General features: G+C 37.0%; 5 protein-coding genes across 5 annotated transcripts; 3 read left to right on the forward strand and 2 right to left on the reverse strand.

Moving 5' to 3' along the window:
• Nucleotides 1-8960: 8960 nt before the first annotated feature.
• Nucleotides 8961-10214, reverse strand: LOC123654041. Its single transcript, XM_045590003.1, has 3 exons — nucleotides 9887-10214; nucleotides 9579-9745; nucleotides 8961-9099 (listed from the first exon to the last, which is right to left on the reverse strand). Exons 1-3 carry the CDS (start codon nucleotides 10137-10139, stop codon nucleotides 8968-8970), a joined length of 552 nt encoding a protein of 183 aa, XP_045445959.1. The 5' UTR covers nucleotides 10140-10214; the 3' UTR covers nucleotides 8961-8967.
• An 865-nt stretch (nucleotides 10215-11079) lies between these two features.
• On the forward strand, nucleotides 11080-14768 carry LOC123653841 (craniofacial development protein 2-like). The gene is made up of 3 exons (XM_045589820.1): nucleotides 11080-11341; nucleotides 11409-12202; nucleotides 14751-14768. The coding sequence occupies exons 1-3, from the start codon at nucleotides 11080-11082 to the stop codon at nucleotides 14766-14768; spliced, it is 1074 nt and encodes a 357-aa protein (XP_045445776.1).
• A 2982-nt stretch (nucleotides 14769-17750) lies between these two features.
• LOC123654042 (ribonuclease P protein subunit p25-like protein) lies at nucleotides 17751-19375 on the forward strand. Its single transcript, XM_045590004.1, has 4 exons — nucleotides 17751-17999; nucleotides 18113-18297; nucleotides 18383-18502; nucleotides 18633-19375. The coding sequence occupies exons 1-4, from the start codon at nucleotides 17904-17906 to the stop codon at nucleotides 18751-18753; spliced, it is 522 nt and encodes a 173-aa protein (XP_045445960.1). The 5' UTR covers nucleotides 17751-17903; the 3' UTR covers nucleotides 18754-19375.
• Nucleotides 19376-20008: 633 nt separating this feature from the next.
• On the reverse strand, nucleotides 20009-21269 carry LOC123654043 (MOB kinase activator-like 4). The gene is made up of 4 exons (XM_045590005.1): nucleotides 21134-21269; nucleotides 20900-21063; nucleotides 20596-20805; nucleotides 20009-20505 (listed from the first exon to the last, which is right to left on the reverse strand). Exons 1-4 carry the CDS (start codon nucleotides 21185-21187, stop codon nucleotides 20259-20261), a joined length of 675 nt encoding a protein of 224 aa, XP_045445961.1. The 5' UTR covers nucleotides 21188-21269; the 3' UTR covers nucleotides 20009-20258.
• A 2025-nt stretch (nucleotides 21270-23294) lies between these two features.
• Nucleotides 23295-25230, forward strand: LOC123653842 (T-cell immunomodulatory protein). The gene is made up of 2 exons (XM_045589821.1): nucleotides 23295-24633; nucleotides 24727-25230. Exons 1-2 carry the CDS (start codon nucleotides 23295-23297, stop codon nucleotides 25155-25157), a joined length of 1770 nt encoding a protein of 589 aa, XP_045445777.1. The 3' UTR covers nucleotides 25158-25230.

Genomic DNA, 25230 nt, shown 5'->3' on the forward strand with positions numbered 1-25230 from the left:
AAATTCCACCCACAAGAGGGGGTTGCGGGGCGTTAACAATGAAAAATTCCCGTTTTTAAGCCTATCTACTCCAAATTTGATAGGAATCTCCTATGTGATGTAGAAATGATCAATGAGCGGATTTTATGATAACTCTACCTAATAAGGATTGTGGGGGTGGGCGTTAACAATGTTAGAGTGATCGAGAGCAAGCTCTGTGAGTAGTCTGGTAGTTCTATAATCTATTCATATTATGTACATTTTATCTCAAGCTCAAATGAATATAAAAAATATTATATTCATCGAAAGAACTCAATGTTTCTCAAACTTATATTTCACCATTTGTTATTACTATTTAATTCATTGTAGGTTTCCTGCTTGTGTGTCTAGCAGCTAGCTGTGATGTTCTTATGTTGTATTTTCTGAAAGTCTGATTTCATTATAAAAACAAACTATGCGATTACTTTTTGTACTCTGTTTATCTTACATTTCATGTAATAATTGTACAAGTTTGTTTGATGAGGATATTAAAATCAAATACAAAATAAATATATATATTGTTATATATATAATAAATACAATGTCTGGATGTCTGGCGTGAGCTTGGAGCGGACTATGTCCACCAGTGGACGGCGATAGGTTGAAGTGAATAAATGCAAAAAATAAAATAAACATGTTTTATAATTTAGTACCTATTAAAATACGTTCTAAGGTTAGGAATGAATTATTTAGGGTACATGTAAACTATTTAATAAATAATTAATTAAAATTAAGAAAATAATAATTTAATGTATATGTGATACTCGAGTTCGAATAAGTCTGAAAGTAAAAAGTTCTTCCTTTGTAAACATTATCAAATTCAACGCGAGCGAAGCCGCGGGCAACTGCTGGTATATATATTAGTAGGTTTAGTTTTTTATATTCTATTCCCGTGTAACAAGTAAATTAAGTAATAAAGAAATTATGAAATATTACATACGGACTAGTAGGTAGTTTTAAGGTTTAAGATTCTTTTCTTACTGACAATAATTTATAATTCACTTACGGAGTAACTTATATACGAGTATAAGTACTAAGACATTAATAAAAATTTATTATAACGTTTATTATAAATTTTATCGAATTAAAATATTGGTATTGGTGGTATTACTTAATTAATAAGAACAACACGTTTAACATTATCGTTTGCATTTCAATTTTAAAATATTATCAGGCAAACGTATTATCTAAATAATGAAATCGTGATAAAAAAATTCTGAAAGAGGGCGGAGGGTGCTTTCGAAGGCACGCCGGGAAGTCGCCTCACTGGAACGTGCATTCTTCCTCGCTCCGGAATACCAATGGCATATTATTATGTGTGATCTCCTCTATTGTGCTCCATATCTACTCATAGTGAGCTCATTGACGTCTCTTTCTTTTGAAGGTACTTAATTGTCACATCACGCTTCCACTCGAATATTGAAATAAAACATTTGAAGTTTAAATCATTACGTCTATATTTATTAGATGTTATTATTTACTTCATTTATTTGGGTAACAGTATATATCAGTAATTACTGACTTAACAATTGATAATGTATACAGCTTATATTAGGTTTTTCTTAACAGCGACATCTTTTGATTTTTATGGGTATAACAATATTTGTAATAACTTGGTATATAGGTAGAATATCAATAAACTAATTTTTGTGATAATTGTTGGGTTGTAATGTAATTAATATATTTTTATAATTGTCGATATACCTAATCTACCATGATACGTGGAAGAATTTTATATGACGCTAGCTTGTGCGCGCGACTTCGTCCGCGTGGAACAAAGGCGCGCACAATACTTGATCATTATTTTGGTATCTCCTGAGATTCTCATTGAAATCAAATAATGTAAAGGTTATTTGGTTTTAAATTAAATACTTGTGATGAATAACGTATTTATTAAGATAAGGATTAATATCATGTTTATAAAAACATCTTCGCAAATAATGCATTATTTTAGAACAAACTTGGTTAGCATAAAAAGGTTATAGTGAGCCAACCTTAAAAGATAGATATATGCTGTCGCGGACTTTTTTTTTTGAACTTTTAAAGAGGATCAATTCTGTCATACATGATTTTTGCGAAACTTTAACTGTTTTCACAGCGCACGCAGCGGAAGCTCTCAAAAGGAAAAAAGAACCCCCGATTTTCAAACATTCTTCATTGGTGCTCCGCTCCTTGGTCTTAGCGTGATTATATATAGCCTATAACCTTTCTCGATACACCTTTCTCGTTACACCTTTTCTCGATAACACCGGGCAATGAGAGAGCGGACGAACTAGCCAAAAGGGCGGCTTTAACGAAAAAGACGGCACCTGACTACGACAGAGTACCACTCTCGTATGTCAAAAGGCAGATACGGGAAGCGTCTGCCAGGGTGTGGCAACACAGATACAATTCTTCGGAGACTGGCTCGGTCACGAAAATATTCTTACCGGATGTAAAGACCGCTCGCAGACTGGTAAGGAAATCGGCACCAACATCTGTCGACACACAAATTCTGACCGGCCCGGAGGATTTGCGGCGTATCTTCACAGATTCCACATCACTGACAGTCCTTCGTGCGTCTGCGACCCGAATTGTGAGGAGACAGTTCTGCATATTATACTGAGCTGCCCGAGGTTCAGTAAGGAAAGGCTGGATCTGGAACTCAAACTCCAGATTAAATTAGACCAGCCATCGCTCCATACCATCCTGGAGAGCGAGACTAGCAGAACGTCCTTCCTCACATTCGCGAGAAAGGCCGTCAATACAGCCGCAAAGAGGAACAGCACGCTTTCTCCACCACTGGCTTTAACACCTACGCAGAATACCAACACCGTCGTTCTTACAACACACACTCAGACACACAACACACAAACACAAATAGAACAAAACCGTGTCCAACAAGTAACTCAGCGGGACAACATCACAGCTCCGCGGATGTCTCCTGGCCGCACCCTTCTGGGCCAAATAACTAGGACCATGTCTTCATAACTGCAGAACCTGTTCAGGAATAGAGCCAACCAAAACGCACCTCCGCAACCGACTCAGAGCAGGATGACACAATCCTCGCCCAGTGAAGTGAACGGAAGTGGAGAAGTTGGTATTAGGACCAGATGCGTGGCTCTATTCATAGACAGCGAAACGGAGAGGATGGGGATAAGCTTCTGTCGCTCTGAAGAACGCAATCAGCTGACGATTTCGCCGGGGCTCGCCTTACTGATAAACGGTAGTACCCAAAAAACAAGCATAAAGCGCACAAAAATCACAGCGCTAGCGCAAGAGCAGGAGGGCGACCCGACCTATCGTTTATTGCGGTTGAAAAACAAAGAGATCGCACTTTTCGAATGGGGAGAGACGTCCGCCTTCGCGCAGTCCAGCTTGTGGCTACAGCGCTTGGGCGAGATCCCCGGGGGAATCCCCGGAAGAATCAGTGTCGATTCGATGAGAGTCGGTTATGATAGAGGCAACATATCGGATAGGTACGGTTGCCTAATGGCTTCTCAGAACAGCGAGGTCATTGTTTACGAAGACAGGGGGGAGGATCTTGGTTACTTAAGACCGAAATCCAAAACACCTTCATCCCCTGCATTGCCGACTGTCAGCGAACCCGCACCTAGTGGCTCGGAGCGCCTACAACAAAAGATCGAGAGCCAGAAGGTTGAACAACGCAAAGCAAGGGCCGCACCTGAGTCTAAGCCGAGCTCGATGTCATTGGCGACCTTTATCCAGGCAACCATCTCCCCGGAACAAGGTAAGCTCCCGCATCACCCCTCTCCCAAAAAGGCTGGACAGGGAGAGCGACTATCGGGGGCGCTGAGCGGGTTCACCAAAGACGACAGTCCGAGGCACCCGGAGGCGTCACTCGCCGCTCGAACTAGGGCCGATATGGGACAAGTAGAACCACCAAGACTTCGACCTGCGTCCACACCGTTTCAACATGCGGAGAACGCCCTAATCGAGTTCCTGGCCATAATAAAGGCAAACCGCGAGGTAAGCCTGGCCACCTGCAAAAAGATCATGCCGGCCTACCAGTACGATCACCAAAGGCTACTGGAGGTGGAACTCGAGGAAGCCGAAGCAGCCATATACAACAGCAAAACCCGACAAATACTCAAGGGCAAGATGTCGGGTAGGTATATGGCTGCATATAACATCACAGCAGGTTTCGTGAGCGCGGTCGAGTCTGAGGGGAGTGACGAGGAGTCTCAAACCTTCGACACACCTGAAGGGGACCCGGTGGTGGTAGTGGCCAGATGCACGAAAGTAATGCTGGGGGACCGGATGCTGCGGATGGCGAAAACCATCTCGGGCGACCGGGAAGCTGGTTTACCGTCCGTGACCTGGGGGCTACCATCGCTGGAGTGGATAAACGGTGTACCAGGATGCGGTAAGACAACTCGCATAGTCAGGGACTTCGATGAGGACACGGAGGTCGTGATTACGACCACAGTCGAGGCGGCCAAAGACCTAAAGGAAAAACTGGCGCACCGCTATGGCAACAAGGCCAAGCAAAAGGTGCGCACTATGGCATCCATGCTGGTAAATGGTTTCCGTGAGGGCTCAAAAATCAAACGCCTAACGGTGAACGAAGCCCTCATGAACCATTTCGGAGCCATAGTAATGGCCGCCCGACTATCGGGAGCAGAGAAGGTAGTCCTCATTGGAGATATAAATCAGCTGCCGTACATCGACAGGGACAACCTGTTCGAAATGCGATACCGCAGACCAACCCTGTTAACAACCATCTCATGTGAGTTGTCATGCACGCATCGTAACCCCAAAGACGTCGCCTTTGCCATCAGTGAGGTTTACAAGACCGTGTACAGCTCAAGCACAAAGATCCGATCTTTGCAAGAGGAGAGCCTCACGGGCGCGCGCATTCCTGTAGGAAGGGACCGGATCTTGTACCTGGTCTTTACGCAAGAGGAGAAGAGATTGCTGACTGACCAGGGATACGGGTCCGGTGAGGGATCGCGCGTCTTAACTATCCATGAGGCGCAGGGCCAGACCTATGAGGACGTCATTGTCCTCCAGACGAAGACAAGGAGGCTCAAGATTCACGACAGCGTCTCGCACGCTGTAGTCGCGGTGACTAGGCACACCAACACCTGTGTCTATTACACCGACGACCGTGACGACGCAATTGGTCGCTTTGTGTAGAAGGCAGCGGAAACTTCTGAAAAAGACATCCTCGAGCACAGCCTCAGGATGGCGATTCACCACAGGGATGCCGCCGTCATTGAGGGTGTGCTCGAAATGTTAAAATTGTAGCACACCTTATTTGTAGGAATAAATTGTAATTTAATGTAAGGAAAAAACCTAGGAGTAAAAAAAAAAAAAAAAATTACTAATAATTACATAGGTTAAGTGTATATTGTAAGTAGGCCAAGTAGGCCATAAGTGTACATATACGTTAACTAGACAATAAGTGTACATATATTATAGATAGCAAATAAGTGTATATATAAACATAGATAATAATAATAATTATAATAGTGACAACAATAATTAAAGTAAGGCGCAATATAATTCTATGTCTTTTTGCATGTAAGATATCAATTAAGTTTAGCATAATTTTGGTCGGTGGACTCACGTCTGCATTAGGGATACTAAGACAGAATAATTAGCTCTCTTAATGTAAGCTGCAGTAGTGTAACAAGTAAACGATCAGTAATAAAACTAAAAATCGGAATAACAAAAGCATGGGCACTTTAAGCCTGTGGACATAACTTTATTTATAAAAAAAAAAACCTTTCTCGATAAATGGGCTATCTAACACTAAAATAAATTTCAAATCGGATTAGTAGTTTCTGAGATTAGCGCGTTCAAACAAACAAACAAACAAACAAACTTTTCAGCTTTATAATAGTATAGTTGAATCATGATAAAGCCAAAAGTCTAATATATCTATCAATTTTAAAGTCTAACATGGAAATGGGAACCATAATGTTTGTTAATGAGGTCAAAAAGTTCGCTGAACAAAATAAAACATACACCTATGTGTATGAAAAAAATAGAACATACGCACATGAGTGTGTACGAATATTAATTATTCAAGTCATGTCACAAGCGTGGTAAAGACGTCTCGACATTTACCAGTTTTGTGCATGATGGTGATCAATTTTAAAACAATTTAGGCGTCTCTCCTTAATTGAATTGTTCGCTACGAGCTTCACCACGACTACATTCCGATAAAATTATTGAACGCAAAATCGAGTTGCCTCTATGAGTAAACAGAAAATAGAACTAATTTGAGCTGCAGCATTATTAAAAACATACTTACTACACTTTGTTAAGACCATAATTTTGTCAATACGTCAAAGTCGTAAGTACGAGTAGCTATATCAGAATACTTAGAAATGTCTACTACCTACTTCTTACTATTTTATAGGTAGGTACTTAATTCAAATCGAACCTGAAATTTTTTATTTATTAAAAGTAAGTTATTAATAGGCACCTAGTTATCAACATTTCAGTGGGAACCGTTTAAGTTTTAGTGGAAATAAAGGCGTAAAAAAGTGGTAGAAAAGAAAAGAGAGTCGTTGAAATCTAATTTCGCGTAACCATAACAGGCATCACTTGAACTAGATGAGCTATCGGCGACAGACGCCCGCCTCATATCAATTTCTTAATTGAAGCGCGCTTTCTTCCCATCATAGCGTTATAACTTGCTTCCTACGCTAATATTATTTATTTATCAACGAAGATTTGTAAATGCAGTTCAAAGTTAAACAAAAAAATTATGAATATTTTATTGTGTCACTAAAGAGAATGTCAAGAGACACTCAAAAAGCTACAGAAATTTTTGATAGGTCTTGAGAAGACAGAGAAGTGTTCAATTTTCAACTTTCCTTACTTAAAATGTAAATATTTCTAAACATAAAAGTGCAAAAATCGATGTAGGCGTAAGGAGAGGGATAAAATGAGAAGTGTCCTGAAATACTGTTTAGCTGCCCTAGAAAAATCGACCGTGGTATACACGACTACTTATTATATTTCAGATGTTTGAATAATAATCTTCCGCTATGCCCATGTGTGCTGTGATCGTTGGCGCAATGGTCACAGCACTGGTTTGTGGCTTTGGTGCACATGACAAACATTTGTATTGACCATATAGATGTTTGCCGTGGTCTAGGTATTTGTGCAGTCCTTGTGGGTCTCCCCACCGTGCCTCGGAGAGCACGTTAAGCCATCGGTCCCGGGTTTTTATCATGTACACTGATAGCGTTCGTTAGTCATAATAAGTAATATATCCGCCAACCCGCATTGGAGCAGCGTGGTGTATTAACTTCTGATCCTTCTCCTACATGGGGAAAGAGGCCAAAGCCCAGCAGTGGGATATTACTGGCTAAAGCGAGCTATGCCCTAATGTACCTATATTGTCAACAAGAATTTTTTATCTAATATACAAAATTCTCGTGTTGCGGTGTTTGTAGTTAAACTCCTCCGAAACGGCTTGACCGATTCTCATGAAATTGTGTGTGCATATCGGGTAGGTCTGAGATTCGAACAACATCAATTTTTCATACCCCTAAGTTGTAAGGAGGGGGGGGGGCGTTAAGGGGTTTAATAACATATATGGTAAAACCGGAAGAGATGCCGCAGTGGGATAGATGCCTCATGTTCTAAAAACCTAACATCCCGAACTCACAAATAAAAATTAATCGCATAAGTAGGAGTCGAAGACACCCCGTACCTCAGATATCCACAGATATTCGTGTGGCAAGGACGCGTTTGGATCGTGTGTGTAATTTTCTCCGTGGCGAAATTTACAAACACGTCAAAGTTTTAAAGGTTAGTTACTTAAGGTTGTATAATTTTTTAAATAGTAATAAATTCCGTTATATTTTTTATCGCGTCTATATACTGGGTCATTGCGTCTGCATATAGTTGTAAATAGATGCTATTTTGTTTATAATTTATTTAAAAAATACGTGGGCATCTATCCCAATCACAAAGGATAGTTGCCCTGATTTTTTGAGTTATAGGTGCCCTTAGTATCCCTTCATTCACCATATACAGACTAAGTTTATATGAATAAGTTTTTTGTGTCTGTTATATTTTTTACGTATTTAGGTATATTTATGTTTGGATGTTTTACTGATTCTAGCAGAACTATGCCACGAAAATATAAAAGAAAGGAAGAAATGCGAGCTCGAGTATGTTCTTGGAAGTATGATTGTGCAATGTGCATGTTGACACTAGATATGAATATTTTAGACCAACAATTAAGAATTTATACTTTTGTTGAATAAATGCTTGTAAAATTTAATTAAATTTATATATATAGTAATCTGTGTGATATAAAAATATAATTATAACAATTAAGAGATATAAAAAAAACACAAATTTTTTTCATTCCTATTGCCCATGTTTCTTGGAGACAATCGATGTTTTAGGAGTAGCCTAACCTAACATTTGGTTTTTTGGGTTTTCGTTTACACGGTTTAAAGGGCATCTATCCTATTCACTATTTTCATGGCGAGGCAACTATCCATATAGGTAGGCATCTATCCTCAAAAAAAAGGGTTCACGAAGAGCTAATTTCTGCTTAATCTGCATTGGCTAGGTTGAAAAAAAATAGTCATAATTCAACATAAAGGATTGAGCTAGCTACATTAATAAAAATTATTCGTATAAAAATCATATTTTTAAAATTAGGTGGCTATTTCAAAAAGTGAGGCATCTATCCCGGTTTTACCCTATGGCAAAACAACGTTTGCCGGGTCAGCTAATTTCTATATAATAGGATTTGTGCTATATATACCTCGTCTATCCCTGCAAATTTTTCATTACTTTTATTTAAATGTATCTTTATTTTTAATAAAAGAGCTAAAACAATACTATTTATTTATATATATAATTCTTCTGTACATGTGTTTGTCACTGAACTCTTAAACGGCTTGACCGATTAGGTTAAAATTTTGTACGTATATTGTATATGGTTTTATAGGTGGTCAAAAATCGTAACTATTGCTTCTCAATTTCCAAAAATCTTGCTTGTTCATTTGCCAGCATCTCGTAAATTGAATAAGGGCCTTCATTACATTTAGGATCGTCACATGAGAAATTGTCATATTCACAGTATTCTCCCATTATTACCTGAAAAATTTTATCATCAAAATTACTTATTGTAATGTGGATAATAAAACAAAAACTCACATAACATAAATATGTCTTGAAATAAAGCGTGAAAATAAGCATATTAAAGAAATTTCTTCAACCAGTGTATTCAAACTATCAGTCTATAATTTTGACATAAATTTTTCATGAATATAGTAATAAAAGGATATTTTCTACGGCAAATATATAAAGAAAGAGAAGTTCACGAGAGAAGATGATAAAGATGGTATTAATACATACATTTATCTGTACAGTAATTATTATACTACGTGCAAAGTATACAAACAATTTAACAAGATGTAGGTAGAACAGTATTACATCGCTTAAAATTAATTGTATCTAAACCAACTCAGATCAGTCTCGTCATCATCGCATCTTTATGTGTACTTTAAAAAACATATTTAACATATACTCAATTTTTGTTATTTTATACTGTTTAAGGTATTGCTTTGACATACTTTGCTCGGGTGTGCAGGATCAGGATTAGGATCACAAAAACATCTTCCACATATACAAGACCCACGGCCTGAACACTCTGGCGTTGTTGATGATGCATCTGGTTGACGGCAATTTCTTTCCAATTTACCACCAGTGCACGCGCATATTGCATTGTCTTCTGAACTCACTGAAAATAAAAACAATTTTTTTTTTTACATTCATTATTATACACATTTAGGTGTAATTTAAGTTTCTGCACATGCATTTTATTTATATTTATACAACGCATTAATGTTTTTTTCATATCTGTATCTCAATCGGTACTCACTTTCGTAGTTTGGGTAACGAATTATCTCTTTCTCAGAATATTTTTCAGATTTTAGCAATTTTTCTGAAAAACATTTGCGTTCCGTTGAATACCAGGAACATTGGGATAGTCGCAGACACTCTAGGCATGATGTTTTAATATTGCATATTGCTTCTTCGTATACACTTACAATATTTAAACGACTTGCAGTTGCTTCTTCGCTGAACAGGTACAAACAAATAAATATAACTTTTACACAATTTACAGGTTTCATTTTTGTAACGACATAAAATTATGTCTCACTTAATAACATTTTTCGATAAATGTCTAACCATGACTTCAATTATACTTATATATCGTAAACGATAACCTTTGCACGGTTCTATGTACCTAATTACGCAAGTTGGCACATTTGTATCTTCCTATACGTATTTAGAGCTGTCTACGTATTGGGACTAACAGACACCAAATACTTCAATAATACTGTTATATAAGTGGGTATAATAATATGTTTTATTAGACTATGTAATGGGAAAGCTGCACCAATTTTTTCGCAATTTTTTCAAGCCCTACAATACAAAACTAATGTTAGTACTTTTTTATAAGTTTACCCAGCATTAGAAATGAAGGGCATAAAAATAAATTGTAACTTTTCATTCCATAGAAAATACTTTATAAACCATCCTGATTTATTGCTCTTTTCATTGATATATATTAACTGAGGTAGGGCACAGCAGGCAGCAAATAATAATAATAATAATCTTTATTGCACACCATTAAAAGATACAAACAAAAGTAGTACAATTAGAGGAAAATACATACAAAAGCAGTCTTATCGCTAAAAGAGCGATTTCTTCCAGATAACCTTTAGGTATAGGACAGGTCATAGAAAAGCGGTACGAAGTATACAAATGATTGTTATATCAATTACAATAAATTACAATAGAGTACAAAAGTAGTCCAGAGGGTGGGGCCACTAGATATCTATCCGATAACTGGTTGGAACCGCTACGGGTACGCGACCCCGGACTACTCTAGCTGCTAGTGTCACACACCCCTCCCCGTGATCCGTGACACTGGTATCCGCAACCCCAGATCCTTCTCTCACATAAATCCTTCTCACCTATCCTTCTTCTTACCTTAAATTTCCCAAGGAGGGTTGATTTCAGGCAGGCGGCCGGTCGTAAAATATACAAGCCAAATCACATTACAACATGAGCTTGGGAATTAGAGTATGCGATAATGCTAGGGCGTACCCCACATGCGACGCGCAGATGCAGCACCCGGCGTCTGTGGGAAATGGACAAGGGTTGCTGCTCCAGGGACGGGGGCAGCGTAAGAGGCGAGTCCAGGAGGTGAGCTTGAGGATTGCCAGTTGGAATGTGGGTACGATGACTGGGAGAGGACGAGAGCTAGCAGATGTTTTGGAAAGGAGACGGATAAATATAGCGTGCTTGCAGGAGACGAAGTGGAAGGGTAAGAGAAATAGGGGCGGGTTATAAGTTTTATTATTGCGGCTGTGATGGGAAAAGAAATGGCGTAGGTATAGTGTTAGATAGAGAGCTCAAGAATAAGGTGATGGATGTGAAAAGAGTGAATGATAGAGTTATTGCAGTAAAACTGTTGATTGAAGACTCGGTTTTAAATGTCGTTAGTGTGTATGCGCCGCAAACGGGATGCGATGACAGTATGAAAGAAAGATTTTGGGAGGATTTTGATGCGGTAATAATGAAAGTACCAGAGTGTGAGGAAATATACATTGGGTGGGACTTTAATGGACATGTGGGAAGGATGAATGACGGGTATGAGAGGGTGCATTGGGGCAGAGGTTACGGAGTTAGGAACCGAGACGGTGAAGCTCTACTTGAAGCAGCCTTGGCCTTTGACTTAGCAATAGCCAACACATTCTATCAAAAACGGGAACAACACCTTATCAAATACCGTAGTGCTCTACACTTTACCCAAATTGACTACATTCTTTTAAGAAGAAACAGGCTAAAATCGGCCAAGGACTGCAAGGTAATACCGAGTGAGAGTCTCGTCTCCCAGCATAGGCTACTGCTCCTGGACTTAACTCTGAAAGTTCAGAGTTTAAATAAGAGCCCGAAGCCCCCAGTTAGAACGAAATGGTACAGATTGGATGATAGGGAGGTGGCTGTAGAATTCCGGGAAAGAGTGGTTGGTAAAATGATAGAGATGGGAGATATGGTGGGGGTGGGAGTAAACGAGTGCTGGAGTGAGATGGCAACGTGGGTGCGAAGTGTGGCAAGGGATGTCTTAGGGGAAACGAAAGGGAAAAGGAAGATAGAGAAGGATACATGGTGGTGGAATGAGGAAGTACAGACGATTTTGAAAGAAAAGAAGAATGCTTTCAAAGAATGGAAAAGAGTGGAAGATGGAAATGACAGAGAAAAGAAAATAAAAAGATCAGATTACCAAAACATTAAAAAGAAGGCTAAGAAAGCAGTCGCTATCGCAAGGGCCAAGGCTCAAGATAAGTTGTATCATTTTTTTAGAGAGCCCACAAGGTCAAAAAAATCTTTTTAGAATATCAAGAGAGAGAGAGATGAATGCAAGAGATGTAAACCATATGAAATGTATAAAAGACGAAGCGGGGAAGATTTTGACGGACGATGAGGAAATAAAAGAACGCTGGAAGAGATAACAAGGTTCCACAACCACCTTGGAACTTAAGAAGCCGACCGATGGCGGGATAACCATCCAACTGCTGGCTTTGAAATACACAGGCCGAAGACGGGCAGCAGCGTCTTTGGTGCGACAAAGCCAGTACTGCGGTCACCAACCCGCCTGCCCAGCGTGGTGACTATGGGCAAAACACATGAGTTCACGTTATTTTTGGCGTAAACTTGTGGAGGCCTATGTCCAGCAGTGGACTGTATAGGCTGTAATGATGGAAGAGATACTTTAATAACTTGATGAATGAAGAAAATGAATGGAGCGGAGTGTTAGAAAATGTACGAAGTAATGAAGGAATGGTGAAAGAGGTAAGTATAGAGGAAGTGAAGATGGCAGTGCAGAGTATGAAGAATGGAAAAGCAGTTGGGCCAGATGGTATACCAGCGGAAGTATGGAAGTTTTTGAAGGCGGATGGATGGAAGTGGCTGACTTTATTTTTCAATAAGTTGCTGCAAGAAGAGGTCATACCCGAGGAATGGTGCTACAGTTCACTGGTGCCCATTTTTAAAAATAAAGGTGACATACAGGACTGCAGCAGCTATCGGGGAATAAAGCTCATGTCACATAGTATGAAGATATGGGAGAAAGTGATAGCGCGACGAATGAGAGAAGAATGTGAGGTCACACAGGACCAATTTAGATTTATGCCGGGCCGGGGAACTACGGACGCCATATTTGCACTCCGCCAACTCTGCGAAAAATATCGACTCGCACAAAAAGACCTACATATGGTGTTCGTAGATCTGGAAAAGGCATACGATAGGGTCCCCCATAAGGTTCTGTGGTGGGCTATGAAAGGGAAAGGAGTGCCAGAGAAGTATGTACGACTTGTTCAGGCGATGTATGATAGAGCTAGCACCCACGTCCGGTCCGAAGCCGGGGTAACTGACAAGTTCAGTGTGGCTGTAGGTTTGCACCAGGGGTCGGCTTTAAGCCCATATCTATTCCTCCTGGTAATGGATGTTCTAACATCAGACATACAGGAGGAAGCACCCTGGTGTATGCTGTTTGCTGACGACGTTGTTCTTGTCGGAGATAATGTCCTTGAGGTACAGAGCAGACTGGGAAAATGGCAGGAAAGACTGGAGGGCGCGGGATTGAGGATAAGTAGGTCTAAAACCGAGCACTTGTTCTGCGATTTCAGCGGTTCGTCCGGTTTTTCCCATATTGCCTTGGATGGTGTATCCCTACCAGTCTGCTCCGACTTCCGCTACCTTGGGTCATTAATACAAAATGACAGCAACATAGACGTGACGTGAAAAATAGAATAAATGCGGGATGGATGAAATGGCGACAGGTCTCTGGAACAGCTTGTGATCCACGAATGCCCCTTAAACTTAAGGGGAAAATCTATAAAAGGATCATAAGACCTGTCGTAATGTATGGATCGGAATGTTGGGCAACAAAAGTGACGGATGAAAGAAGAGTGCACGCAGCCGAGATGAGAATGCTAAGATGGATGTGTGGAGTAACGAGGAAAGATTGGATTAGAAATGAGTATATAAGGGGAAGTTTGAAAGTAGCACCCGTGACAGAGAAAATGAGGAGCAATAGGTTAGCGTGGTATGGGCATGTAATGAGGAGGGATGACCGCTATGTCGGTAAAAGAATGTTAGGGATGAATGTCGAAGGACGAAGAGCGATCGGCAGACCGAAAAAGCGATGGATGGATTGTGTGAGTGAGGATATGAGAAAGAAAGGAGTAAGCACTGAAGTGACGAATAATAGAGAGGAATGGAAGAGGAAAACATGTTGTGCCGACCCTACATAAGTGGGATAAGGGCAGAAAGATGACAATAGAGTACAAAAATTTACACACACACACACACACACACACACACACACACACACACACAGACACAGACACACACACACATACACACACACACACACGCGCGCGCGCACACACACACACACACACATGCACAGGCACACGAGCACGCACACACACACGCACACGCGCATACACACATACACACACTCACTCACACTCACTTGCAGACAGACACAATTCACACACTTCATCAAACACTTTACTACTTTAGACGTCGGGGGTATAAAATACAGTGTACGAATATATTTTCAGATAGTTAAAATAAGCAGTACACATGTACTCGTAGCATTACAAAGAAAAATATAATAATTTATAGAAATTTTATAGAAACTAATATATTTCCATAACCTCCAGTTACAGAAAGTCGGATAAGCGGTCGGTCCTGGCGATCTTGTAATTTACAATTACCCGCAAATTACAAAAAAAAAAATTACGATGACGATGCGATTGTTCTATGTTTACGCACTTGTTACGAAACGCTCTACGCCAGGATTTGCTGACTGGGGTTTGCTTCGAAACATTCCCACGTCTCAAATCGGTAGCCGAAGCTTGTTACAAAACTTTCCCACCTGGGCATCGCACCTGAGCATCGCACCTGGGCACCGTATGAAAACGACCCAACATGAAGAACCCAAAACAACCCGATGCTCCGACTGAGCGATCTATAATTTTAAGTCACTCTTGTTTCTCACATCGAACAATTGTCACGTGTAATTAATGATAATTTAGTAATAATAAATTTAATTTTAAATTAAACTTTGCTTTTTTTTGCAACCTTCGGCTGTCGCTTTTATAATTCACTGGTGTAAAGTATTTATTGAGTTGTCCTTTGTTCTCTTGTCATTGACTATTGTTTTGTTCATGTAAATAATGTATCTATTAACTATTATATTGCCTGTATCTAATATATAAATATATGATAACTGTAACGCACATGTTTCTGATATCTTTATGTTGTAGTTTGATGATTAGGTAAAATAAAGATTGAATTGATTTATTATTATTTATTTATTATTCATATACAATGACACTGATGTACACACATACACACACACACACACACACACGCACGCACGCGCACTCAAATACACACACTCACCATTTGTTGCCTTACTTATTACATACAATTATGTTCCAATACAAATTAAGGAATAATAAAATACAAAATGTAAACTTTAAATGCATTCCTTTTCATATTTGTTTTAAAGTAACGGAAGGGACCCCACGACACAGGGAATCTTAGTATGGGGACCAGAGATATATTGTTTTTTTGTCTAAGTATAATTGATGTAATATGTGTGTGATGTACTAATGTTTGAAGGAATAAAGATTATTATTATTATTACTACCAGCCAACTTCACACACTGTGTTCTTTCCAATAAATAATTCGTGAACCACTCAAGAACCACATCTCTCATGCCAAAATTATCTAAACGTTACTCCTGAGTATTGGTACCGATACCATGTCGAACGCTTTTTGAAGATATAGGAAGACTCCCAAACACTTGTCACTTATGTTAAAATTCGTTAATTTTAGCACTCCATCTTCCGTTGATTTATTTTTCCTAAAGCCAAATTAATATTTGCTAAGCAATTAATTTTTTTCTAAACAATTTTACACTCGTTTATTTGCCATTTTCTCCAATATTTTAGATAAGACAGAGAGCAAAGAGATTGGTCGGTAGTTTGATAGTACAGTTTTTTCACCGGAGTTGTTGGAGGAGTTGCCTTGTATCGGACAGATCACTGCCTTTTAAAATGATTCTGGAATTATATTCGAAGCTTATTTTAAAGTATAATAGCGAAATATAAAAAAATATTGGTAGCTTATTATGAAATATTAGCTTTATTTAATGAAGACCTTTTCAAAGTGAGAAATTATAAAATTTTTGGGGATGTGATGGAAACGTGGTGTTGATCACGTCGGGTATCGCCAGTTTGGGAGTATGAGGAACATGGTGATTGAATTCCTCATCAACCAATGAAAAGGGAGGATCTGGGGGAAAGGGGTGTCTGGCGGGCTAACGCCCCGACGGTTATTGTCGGGATCTTGTATATATACTTAATCACTTTGAAAACTCTGATAGCGCGATGTAGCATACGTCAGTTTTCTCTAATTACGTAGTTTGTAGTCGTTCGTATTTCGCGCGATAGATGTCGCCACATCACTCCCCTCCGAGACCGGAGGTCGATAGCATGTTAAGTCGTCCATTCATCTTGTGATGCTTGCCGGGCCAGTGGAATGTTCCAGTGAGTCGGAACCAGATGCCGCATAGTTCACGGTGAGTCGGAACTGTCTGCGGTGATGCTGCATATGCTCCAGTGAGTCGGAGTAGTGCAGTGCTGCGTAGTGGCTGCTGCTGCGTCGACCAGGAGAGAAGTGCGTCTCTGCTTGCTGACCGGCCGAAGTGCAGTGTGCTGTGCCAAAGTCGCTGAGAAGGCTGTGGGTGATGACCAGGAATGCGCGTCCGCTGCATGCTGGTGGTCAGGATACCCGTAGTAGCCGTAAATGCTGGCTGGCTGAAGTAGTAGATGCTGGATGCTATTCGCTGCTCGAAAGCTTGAGGAAGTGATGATAACGATGAAGGTTGCGCTGATGTTCATGCTCGGGATCACCAGTTTGGTAATGTGTGAGAAACAAGGTGTTCAGTTCCTCGTCCGCCATCGCAAAGGGAGGATCCTCCGACCAGACGGGTGTTGTGTCTGGCGGGCTAACGCCCCGACGGTCATTGTCGGGATCTTGTATATATACTTAATCACTTTGAAAACTCTGATAGCGCGATGTAGAATACGTCAGTTTTCTCTAATTACGTAGTTTGTAGTCGTTCGTATTTCGCGCGATAGATGTCGCCACAAATTTAACTAGTAAACTTCACTGAAGTTTGTAATATCAATTCCTCCCCATAATCGTGATCGCAATTTGGAAATCACTTTCATTTCATTTATTTATTTTATTTAAAACAACTTACATAAGATACATACGTTATCCGGGCAGGACATCTTAGTGACGTCAGAGGTAACGTTATCAGTATCAAAATCAAACACAGCTTTATTCAAATAGGCTCCAAGAGCACTTTCGAATCGTCATTTCACAAATTAAAACTTTAAAAATTAATTATTATATTTGTAGAAGTAAAGCTATATACCAGCGATTCGGAATGTAGATTCTGCAGAGAAGAATCGGCAAGAAACTCCGCAGTTACTCTTCGTATCGTATCGCTACCAAACCCTGTTACTCTGCCACAAATTCAATTTGACAAACATTTTTATATGCAGACGTGAGGGAGAACTCCATATTCTTATATTCATTCATTCATTTGAACTCAGTACGTTATATAAGCTGTGGTATTTGTATGTCAGTAAAGTAAATCAATCAAAAAAACAAACACTTCAACTTCAAACACAAGTCACAAACAGTTGTATACAATTAAAAGGTTAGGTGTAAACGCCTCTATTTTAAATATCGTAATAATTATGTTCTGAGATTTAAAAAGTGAATCGTTTCAATGGAAAACTACTTCAAAGGTAAAAATGTCGAAGAAGAAATTGAACGGAGTAAAATACCGTTCAAGGATATCCCTGAAAACTTTTTATGGATGCAGGTTTGAAGAACTTTTAAATTCGCTTACGTTTTGAGTCACAATAATAAACAGTTGTATAATTGTTTATTATTGTAGATTTTATCCACAATCATTTTATTATTTATGTTATATAGGTTAAAGGAGGAAGCAAGATGACTAATTTAATATCCCACGCAACTGGCATTTTAGAAGACAAAGCGACGACCGCTGTAGTATGGACCGGAGCTGGTGTAGCAATAGCCAAAGCCATCTCATGTGCAGAGATCTTGAAGCGACAATTTTCAATTCCGCACCAAGTGACATCGCTTGCATATAAAAGGTTTATTGTCACATGTTTCACAACATAATCATAAAAGAAATGTTTTTTATGTTTGACAAAAATTAACATATAAACTGTTTTTCAGTGTTGAGGAATACTGGGAACCAAAGTTAGATGGGCTTGAAACAATTATAGTGAAACGTCAAGTACCTGTAATACACATATTACTATCAATTCAAGATATATCAGATGTGAATCAACTTGGGTATGAAGATTAATAATATTTAATCAATAGAGCCATAAATAATCAACTTGTTTTAAAATATACTTCATTAAAGTCAGTACCAAATTTTATTTGATTGTTCTTTTATTTTTGCAAAATTTTTATTTTTCAGATACCAAAGTCCTCTCGGTAAAAAGTTTTGGGAAAACGTTTCTAGTAATAATCCTAAGAAGCAGCAGTCATTTAAGTCAAAAAAATCAAATAAACAAAGGAAAATTGAAAATCAAGAGTGATCACTATTTTATACAGTAGAAAATGCTATAAGTTTATAGTCAATGGATATAAATGTCATAAAGTCCATCTGGACTATCTACATTATTAATAATCTTAATTTATTTGAATCAATATGTCAGTGTGTGGCCTTGAAACTACAGAAATTAATGCATTTGTATTGTGTAATATGATGCATTGTAACTTACAAGTACACCTTAAATACTAAAAGAAGAATTCAAACAAACTTTTTTATAAAGAATATACAAAAAAGAAAATATTATGGGACAATACGAAATGTGATTTTAAATCTAAATTAAAAGATTGAACAGTATCTCAATATAAGCTACAATTATAAATTTAAATGCCTAATGAAACTTAAATAACACAAAAGATCTTGTTAAGGTTTGCCATAAAATAATGGATACCTTTTTTCTCACTTGGATATTTGCAGATAGACATTCAGCACATCACTTGCAGATTGGTCATCATTAAACATAAGTACATTGTTAAAATTCTTAAGATCAGTATATTAGCATTTTTTACAAATACTATAGAATTAAATATATCAATTTGTTACATTTCTTCAAGTACGGAATATTTGAAATGTATTATTTGAATAAATTATTTTTTTTTTTGATTTTATTGTTGTCTCGTCCCAAGTTATGTAAAAATCCTTTGCATTTAAACACGTGCTTCTGTACTTGCATGTGGAATATCGCCTTTCAACATCTTCTTTAGATTTTGTTAATAGCTCACCCGATTGCCCTATTTTTAAATCATTTCCATGAAATTTATCCATAGTGAAGTTCTTTGGAGTGTCCTTTCCAGATGTTTCTGTTAACATATTGTACCTGTTTTCACATTACTTCAAATTAGATCTTCATTTAGTAATATTTCCAAATATTATCCCCGAACATACATAAAAAAAGTATATATATATATATTCTTTTATATTTTTTTATTTTCTTATATATATATATTATATATATATATATACAGTCAAATTGAGTAACCTCCTCCTTTTCTGAAGTCGGCTAAAAACAGATCAAATTATTTTGTACTCTGAATGTTAATTATTAAATTATTTATTAGTTTCAAAACCTTTAAGATAATGTTTCAAAACTAAATCTACTAATTATAATTGATTGGATATAAATTTTATTAAAAAAAGAAAATTGTCATAAAAGATTTTATTTCAAAAGGGAATGAAAATTATATTGATAAATATTATTCAGACAACACATTTTTGTTCGATTTAATAAAAAAAAACTGTCGTAGTAAACAGGTTACATGTTACATAAATATATTTACTACAATACTATTGAAGAGTAATAAATGTTAGTATTGGTACTGGATACCAAAAGGTTTTAAGTAAATCACAAATTTTTCGTTTTATTAACAAATCAATAATGATTTTACTGTTCTTAAATATGAAATACTTTTGGTGGTATTCGAGATGTTTAAATTTATCCTTTTAATAATTTAAAAAGAGTAAACAAAATTCTGAAATGTTTTTACATCTGCATTAAGCTTCTGATTCTCCAACTGGTTGAGTAATAGGTGTCTCATCATCCAGTTTTGGCAGTATTAGAATTTCCTTGGAAATGATTGAGTATTTTGTAACAAATTCTGTAAATCTTTTGCACAGGTGTGTTTCCTTTTCAAAAGCGTCAAATATTGCACGATGATGGAAATACGCATGAGAAAATATTCTGTAGACTCTTCTACATACTGATCCCAATTTCGCCACTGAAGATTCTTTTATACTTACTCTGAAAAATATTACAAATATCAAAAATAGTTTAAAATGGGTTATTTGATGTTTTAAAAGTTTAGAACCTTCAATAAATGTAAACTGTTACCTGCTTGGAAAATATTTGTTGCTATTTAACAAACAGGCAGCTCCATCAAGAGTGTGTCTCGTATAATCAATAGCAGGGCATTCTTTAGGTGTTTTATGTGCAGCACATAGAAAGATCCATTGTTCTGTTGCAGTCATTTGGGTGCATGTTTCTGGCTTACACTCACTTTGTAATCTTACTGCTAAACCATTAAGTTCCATACAAAATTGTCTGTAATAGTAATGGTATTAAGTTAAAACCCATATTTAGCTTTTTGCACAAGTAAATATGAGTTATTAAAAGTAAATATAATTAATTTTGAAACCTTAAATGTTCATATTTCCACACTCCCTCGTCCTGTGCCTCTGGCATTTTAAGTATTGCTTCTAAATTAGAAGGATCGCGTCTGATGGTTTGTTGTATGAATTGTTGAACAGCTAAAGTGCTATCCATTTCTTCAAAAGGTTCATCAGGCCACCGACAGAAGTCCTAATTAAAAAACGATTCGTTTGAAATATTGTGAGATTAATTGATAGGTCTTGCGGTATAAATTATTTACCTTCGCTTTTGAACCGGGGCGATTACGCCTAAGCTTTAACATTCCATCAGCCATTTTTGTTTAATATTATTGATCAGAATTCACAATTTGACATTGTCCCCAACTACAGTTACAATGTGTCAACTTGTCAAGCGTCAAACCTACCAACACTAATTTCACTAATATATCAATACGCGTAAGTCACTTTACAAACATTCAAGAAATATGCACAAATAAAGCATTCATGATAGTTAACGGTAGGTATTCAAAATCGAAAGTATTTAACAATAATAATAATACACTTTATTGTACACCAAAAACAGAAATAATACATATCAAAGAAAGAAAAAAAAATATTGACAATATATTCATTAGGTACAAAGGGCGGCCTTATCGCTAAAAAGCGATCTCTTCCAGGCAACCTTAGGGCAAAGCAAATGGTCTAGCGTCAGCAAGACCATTTCCTTTGCCCTAAGTATTTTTATGTTTTTATGTTTGCCCCAAGTATTTTTATGTTTCTAAAGTTAAAATAATTAATATACAAGAGATAGCAATAGCAAGAGAGATTAAAAAATACATTTTTGGCGTTGTGCCCGTTATTTATAATGTTTTTAATAAAATATAAAATTGTATTAATTCAATAAGAAAAAATATAGTTGCGAAAATTTCGTTCTTGCGTCAGGTTGATTTTTTACGCCTAAATCAATAATAAAAAAACCAGATTTCCGCATTTATGACTTAATTTTTCTTACTATAATAATCTGTCCCATCGTAGAAATTCAAGTTATTAATTAGTTAAAGAATCATATCTCAAGTGCATTGGTTGTTGTCACGAATGGTCACGGTCCATGGTCACGGTCATGAAGCATAGAGAGAGTCACGGTCTTTTGGTTGCGTGCATGTTGCGTGTTTGGTTGTTAACCAGTGTGACCAGATTTAGCAGAATTCTGCTATTTTAGCAGAATTAGATTCCCAATTTAAGGTTTAGCAGATTGTCGCAGTTCTGAAAATAAGGAAATTCTGGGCGGAATCTTATAAAACCTTCGCAATCGAATTGTAATAGGATTTGACAATTAGCTATGTTTCAGTTAGGTAGTAGTATTAAAAACATATTTTACTTTTGTCAAAACAATATCAGATTTTTCTTTATGCACTGGCAGCACTCGAGCACATTTTAGAGAAATCGTTTTGCGTTGCTAACCTAACCTAACATAATAAACTATTTGAGCAAATGCAATTTTTTAATCCACAAAACGTTGTCTACAATGAATTCACAAGTTTGGCCAGAACTGTTTCTAAATTTTCTAATTTAGTTAACGAATCTGCCATGCAAACAATTAACTCAGAATATCAGGGGCTTAACTTGGACAAAGCAGCGACCGGTCTATTAGAATAGAGGAACTTCTAATCCCACGCCTATGAGTATGAACACAATTGTTTTGGGGCCACATTTCAAAAATTACGAGGGCTGATACGAGTAGATCTAAAAAGTATCCGCACTTGGTTGATTATGCAAAGGCGCAAATGATTTTGCCTGCATAATACAAGCTTGGGAACGCCTATTTCCACAAATGAACAATATAAAAACAATCCTGCAGAACAAATTAAAAAAATGAACATGTTGCTGCAATTTTACATGTGAAACAGGCAATTACAGAACAAGGTGGACGCGTTAATTTTACGCCATCAAAAAATATGGTAAAGACAGCATAAAGCTCGACAACTTTATATAAAAAACATGGACGCCACATAAAATTAGGAGCTGTAATTGATTAATAAATATTTGAAATAATTAACTTGCCTTTTTTTCTTTTAAATCCTCGTACGAATTACGACCCCATCGAGTAGCAGAATAAGGCAGAATTTAAACGAGTAGCTGGCACAATGTTCGATTTAAATCTGGTCACACTGTTGTTAACTCTGACCATATATAAGTGTATAATCTATGACTCTGACAGTTAACACTTGTAAATGTAAAGTTGTAAACCAATAAAGTAGCAATAATGGTATCAATATGTATTATAAGTAGGTAGTTAATTCATTAATTGTGATTTTACATGTTTTGAAACAAAGGTTGCTGAAGTGAAGTGATTAATTCTTTTGCAATTGTAAACTTATTAATCGACTTTCTCGTAACACTTAACTATAATATAAGGCCTTATGTTTTGCTATGTATTCAAAAATGTTTATCTTTATCTATTTATCTCTGTCAAATGTGGCGCTCATCCATTGTTTAGTTAATAGTGATATGACGGAGAGTTCATTTGGCAATAACAATGAGGGCCTTATTGCTGCTTTTGGAGATTTCAATTCAGATGAACTGACTGATGCTTTTATTATAAACGCTTCAAGCATAGAAGTATTTTTAGCTCATGATAAAGAACCTTTTCTTCGACCATCAGTTTATTCTTGCAGTTTTAATAATCTCAATATTACTAGTATTGTACCAGGCGATTATGATGGGGATGCATTTATGGATATACTGATAACTACTCAAATTCAAAATGTGAGTTCTAATATCCATGAAGTAAGAATATTATGGGGTGGCATGCCTGCGTTAAATTGTTCTGATGCACTTCTAATAAAAGCAATAACTATTGGTCAACCATTAGTATTAGACTACAATAGAGATATGATTCTGGACCTATTTGGTATAAATGCTCAAAATAAAAGAGTATTTTGGGTATTTGATAAGACAAGGTCTACTCCTCTGGAAATATTGATGACTGGGGGAAGTTCGAAGGAGATAAAATTACCGCACTCGCATTCCTTTTTAGATGTAAATGATGATAATGCTGCAGATCTTTTAGTGACAACTGCATTAGATGTTGAAATTTGGTTGAATGAAGAATCTAATGGCTTCAGATATAATAATAGTATAGAATTACTGGTTGGACATCCAACAATCTATGGTCAGGCATTGTTCATCGATGTTGCACTTTCTGGAGAATTTTTCCTAGTGATACCAGTTTGTTATGATTTAGAATGCATAAACAGTACCATATTGATATATGACAATGAGCAGTGGCATGATTTGCAAATTGATTTTAATGATGGTAAAGGTTCTCTGTGGAGGTTTGTGCCTCCGAGAGATGAAGTTTACTTAGATACGATTACAATGCGGAGTGGAGACTACAATATGGATGGGTATCCCGATATTCTTATGACTCTTAGCCCTGTCAACAACAAAAATACAAAAGTCTTTCTTCTTCATAATGTTGCGTGTAATTTACCCGGGTGTAAATTTCATAGAACATTTGAAGTTCAGTGGGAAAAATTTAGTTCCTTTGGAAATAACGTCGTTATGGCGACATTTTATGATTTTTATATGGATGGAGTTCTAGATGTTATTTATATACAGAAAAATATTACAAATTCAACTCAAAAATATATGATGAAGGCCTTTAAAAATGAGTTAGAATATGATACAAATTTCATTAAAGTAATTGTTGTTACTGGCCTAAGTAATAAGAAAATACCTACTATTAATGGTACATTATACTCTAGGAAAGTAAATTTTGGTAAGTTATAAGTGATTATAATTTGTAATAATCATTATTTAGAATTAGTGTTAAGACCAATTGGATATTATTGTAATTATATTTTTATTTCAGGAACTAATTTACCAGGTCCGAAAATAGGTTACAACACTTGGTCTCAAGAAGGCACTTACAGAACAGGAGTATGTGCACAATTACCACAGTCAGCTTACTTTGCTTTACAGCTACCCTATTCAATATTTGGACTCGACCGAACACCAAATTTTGTGGATACACTAACCGTTGGCCTGTCAGGTTATTCTAAAAGCTGGACTCAGATAATTCCAAATTCTCAAATAGTATTAATTCCAGCTCCACCGAATGATCCTTCACAATGGAGGGCGCAATTGTTTGTTACTCCTAGTAAGGTTATTCTCAAGAGTGTTTTTGTATTAACTGCAATAATAGTTATTATAATAGGATGTGTATTATATCTTCACTGGAAGGAAAGAAATGATAGACAAGATATTATAGAAATTGATGAAAAGACATATGTAAAAATTTAGACTTATTATAGTTAACTAAAAAATCTGTGATTTTATGTTATGAATAATAATTATAATATTTAAATAAGATTAA

This window comes from Melitaea cinxia, chromosome 5 (assembly GCF_905220565.1).
Source record: "Melitaea cinxia chromosome 5, ilMelCinx1.1, whole genome shotgun sequence".
NCBI classification, from domain to species: Eukaryota; Metazoa; Arthropoda; class Insecta; order Lepidoptera; family Nymphalidae; genus Melitaea; species Melitaea cinxia.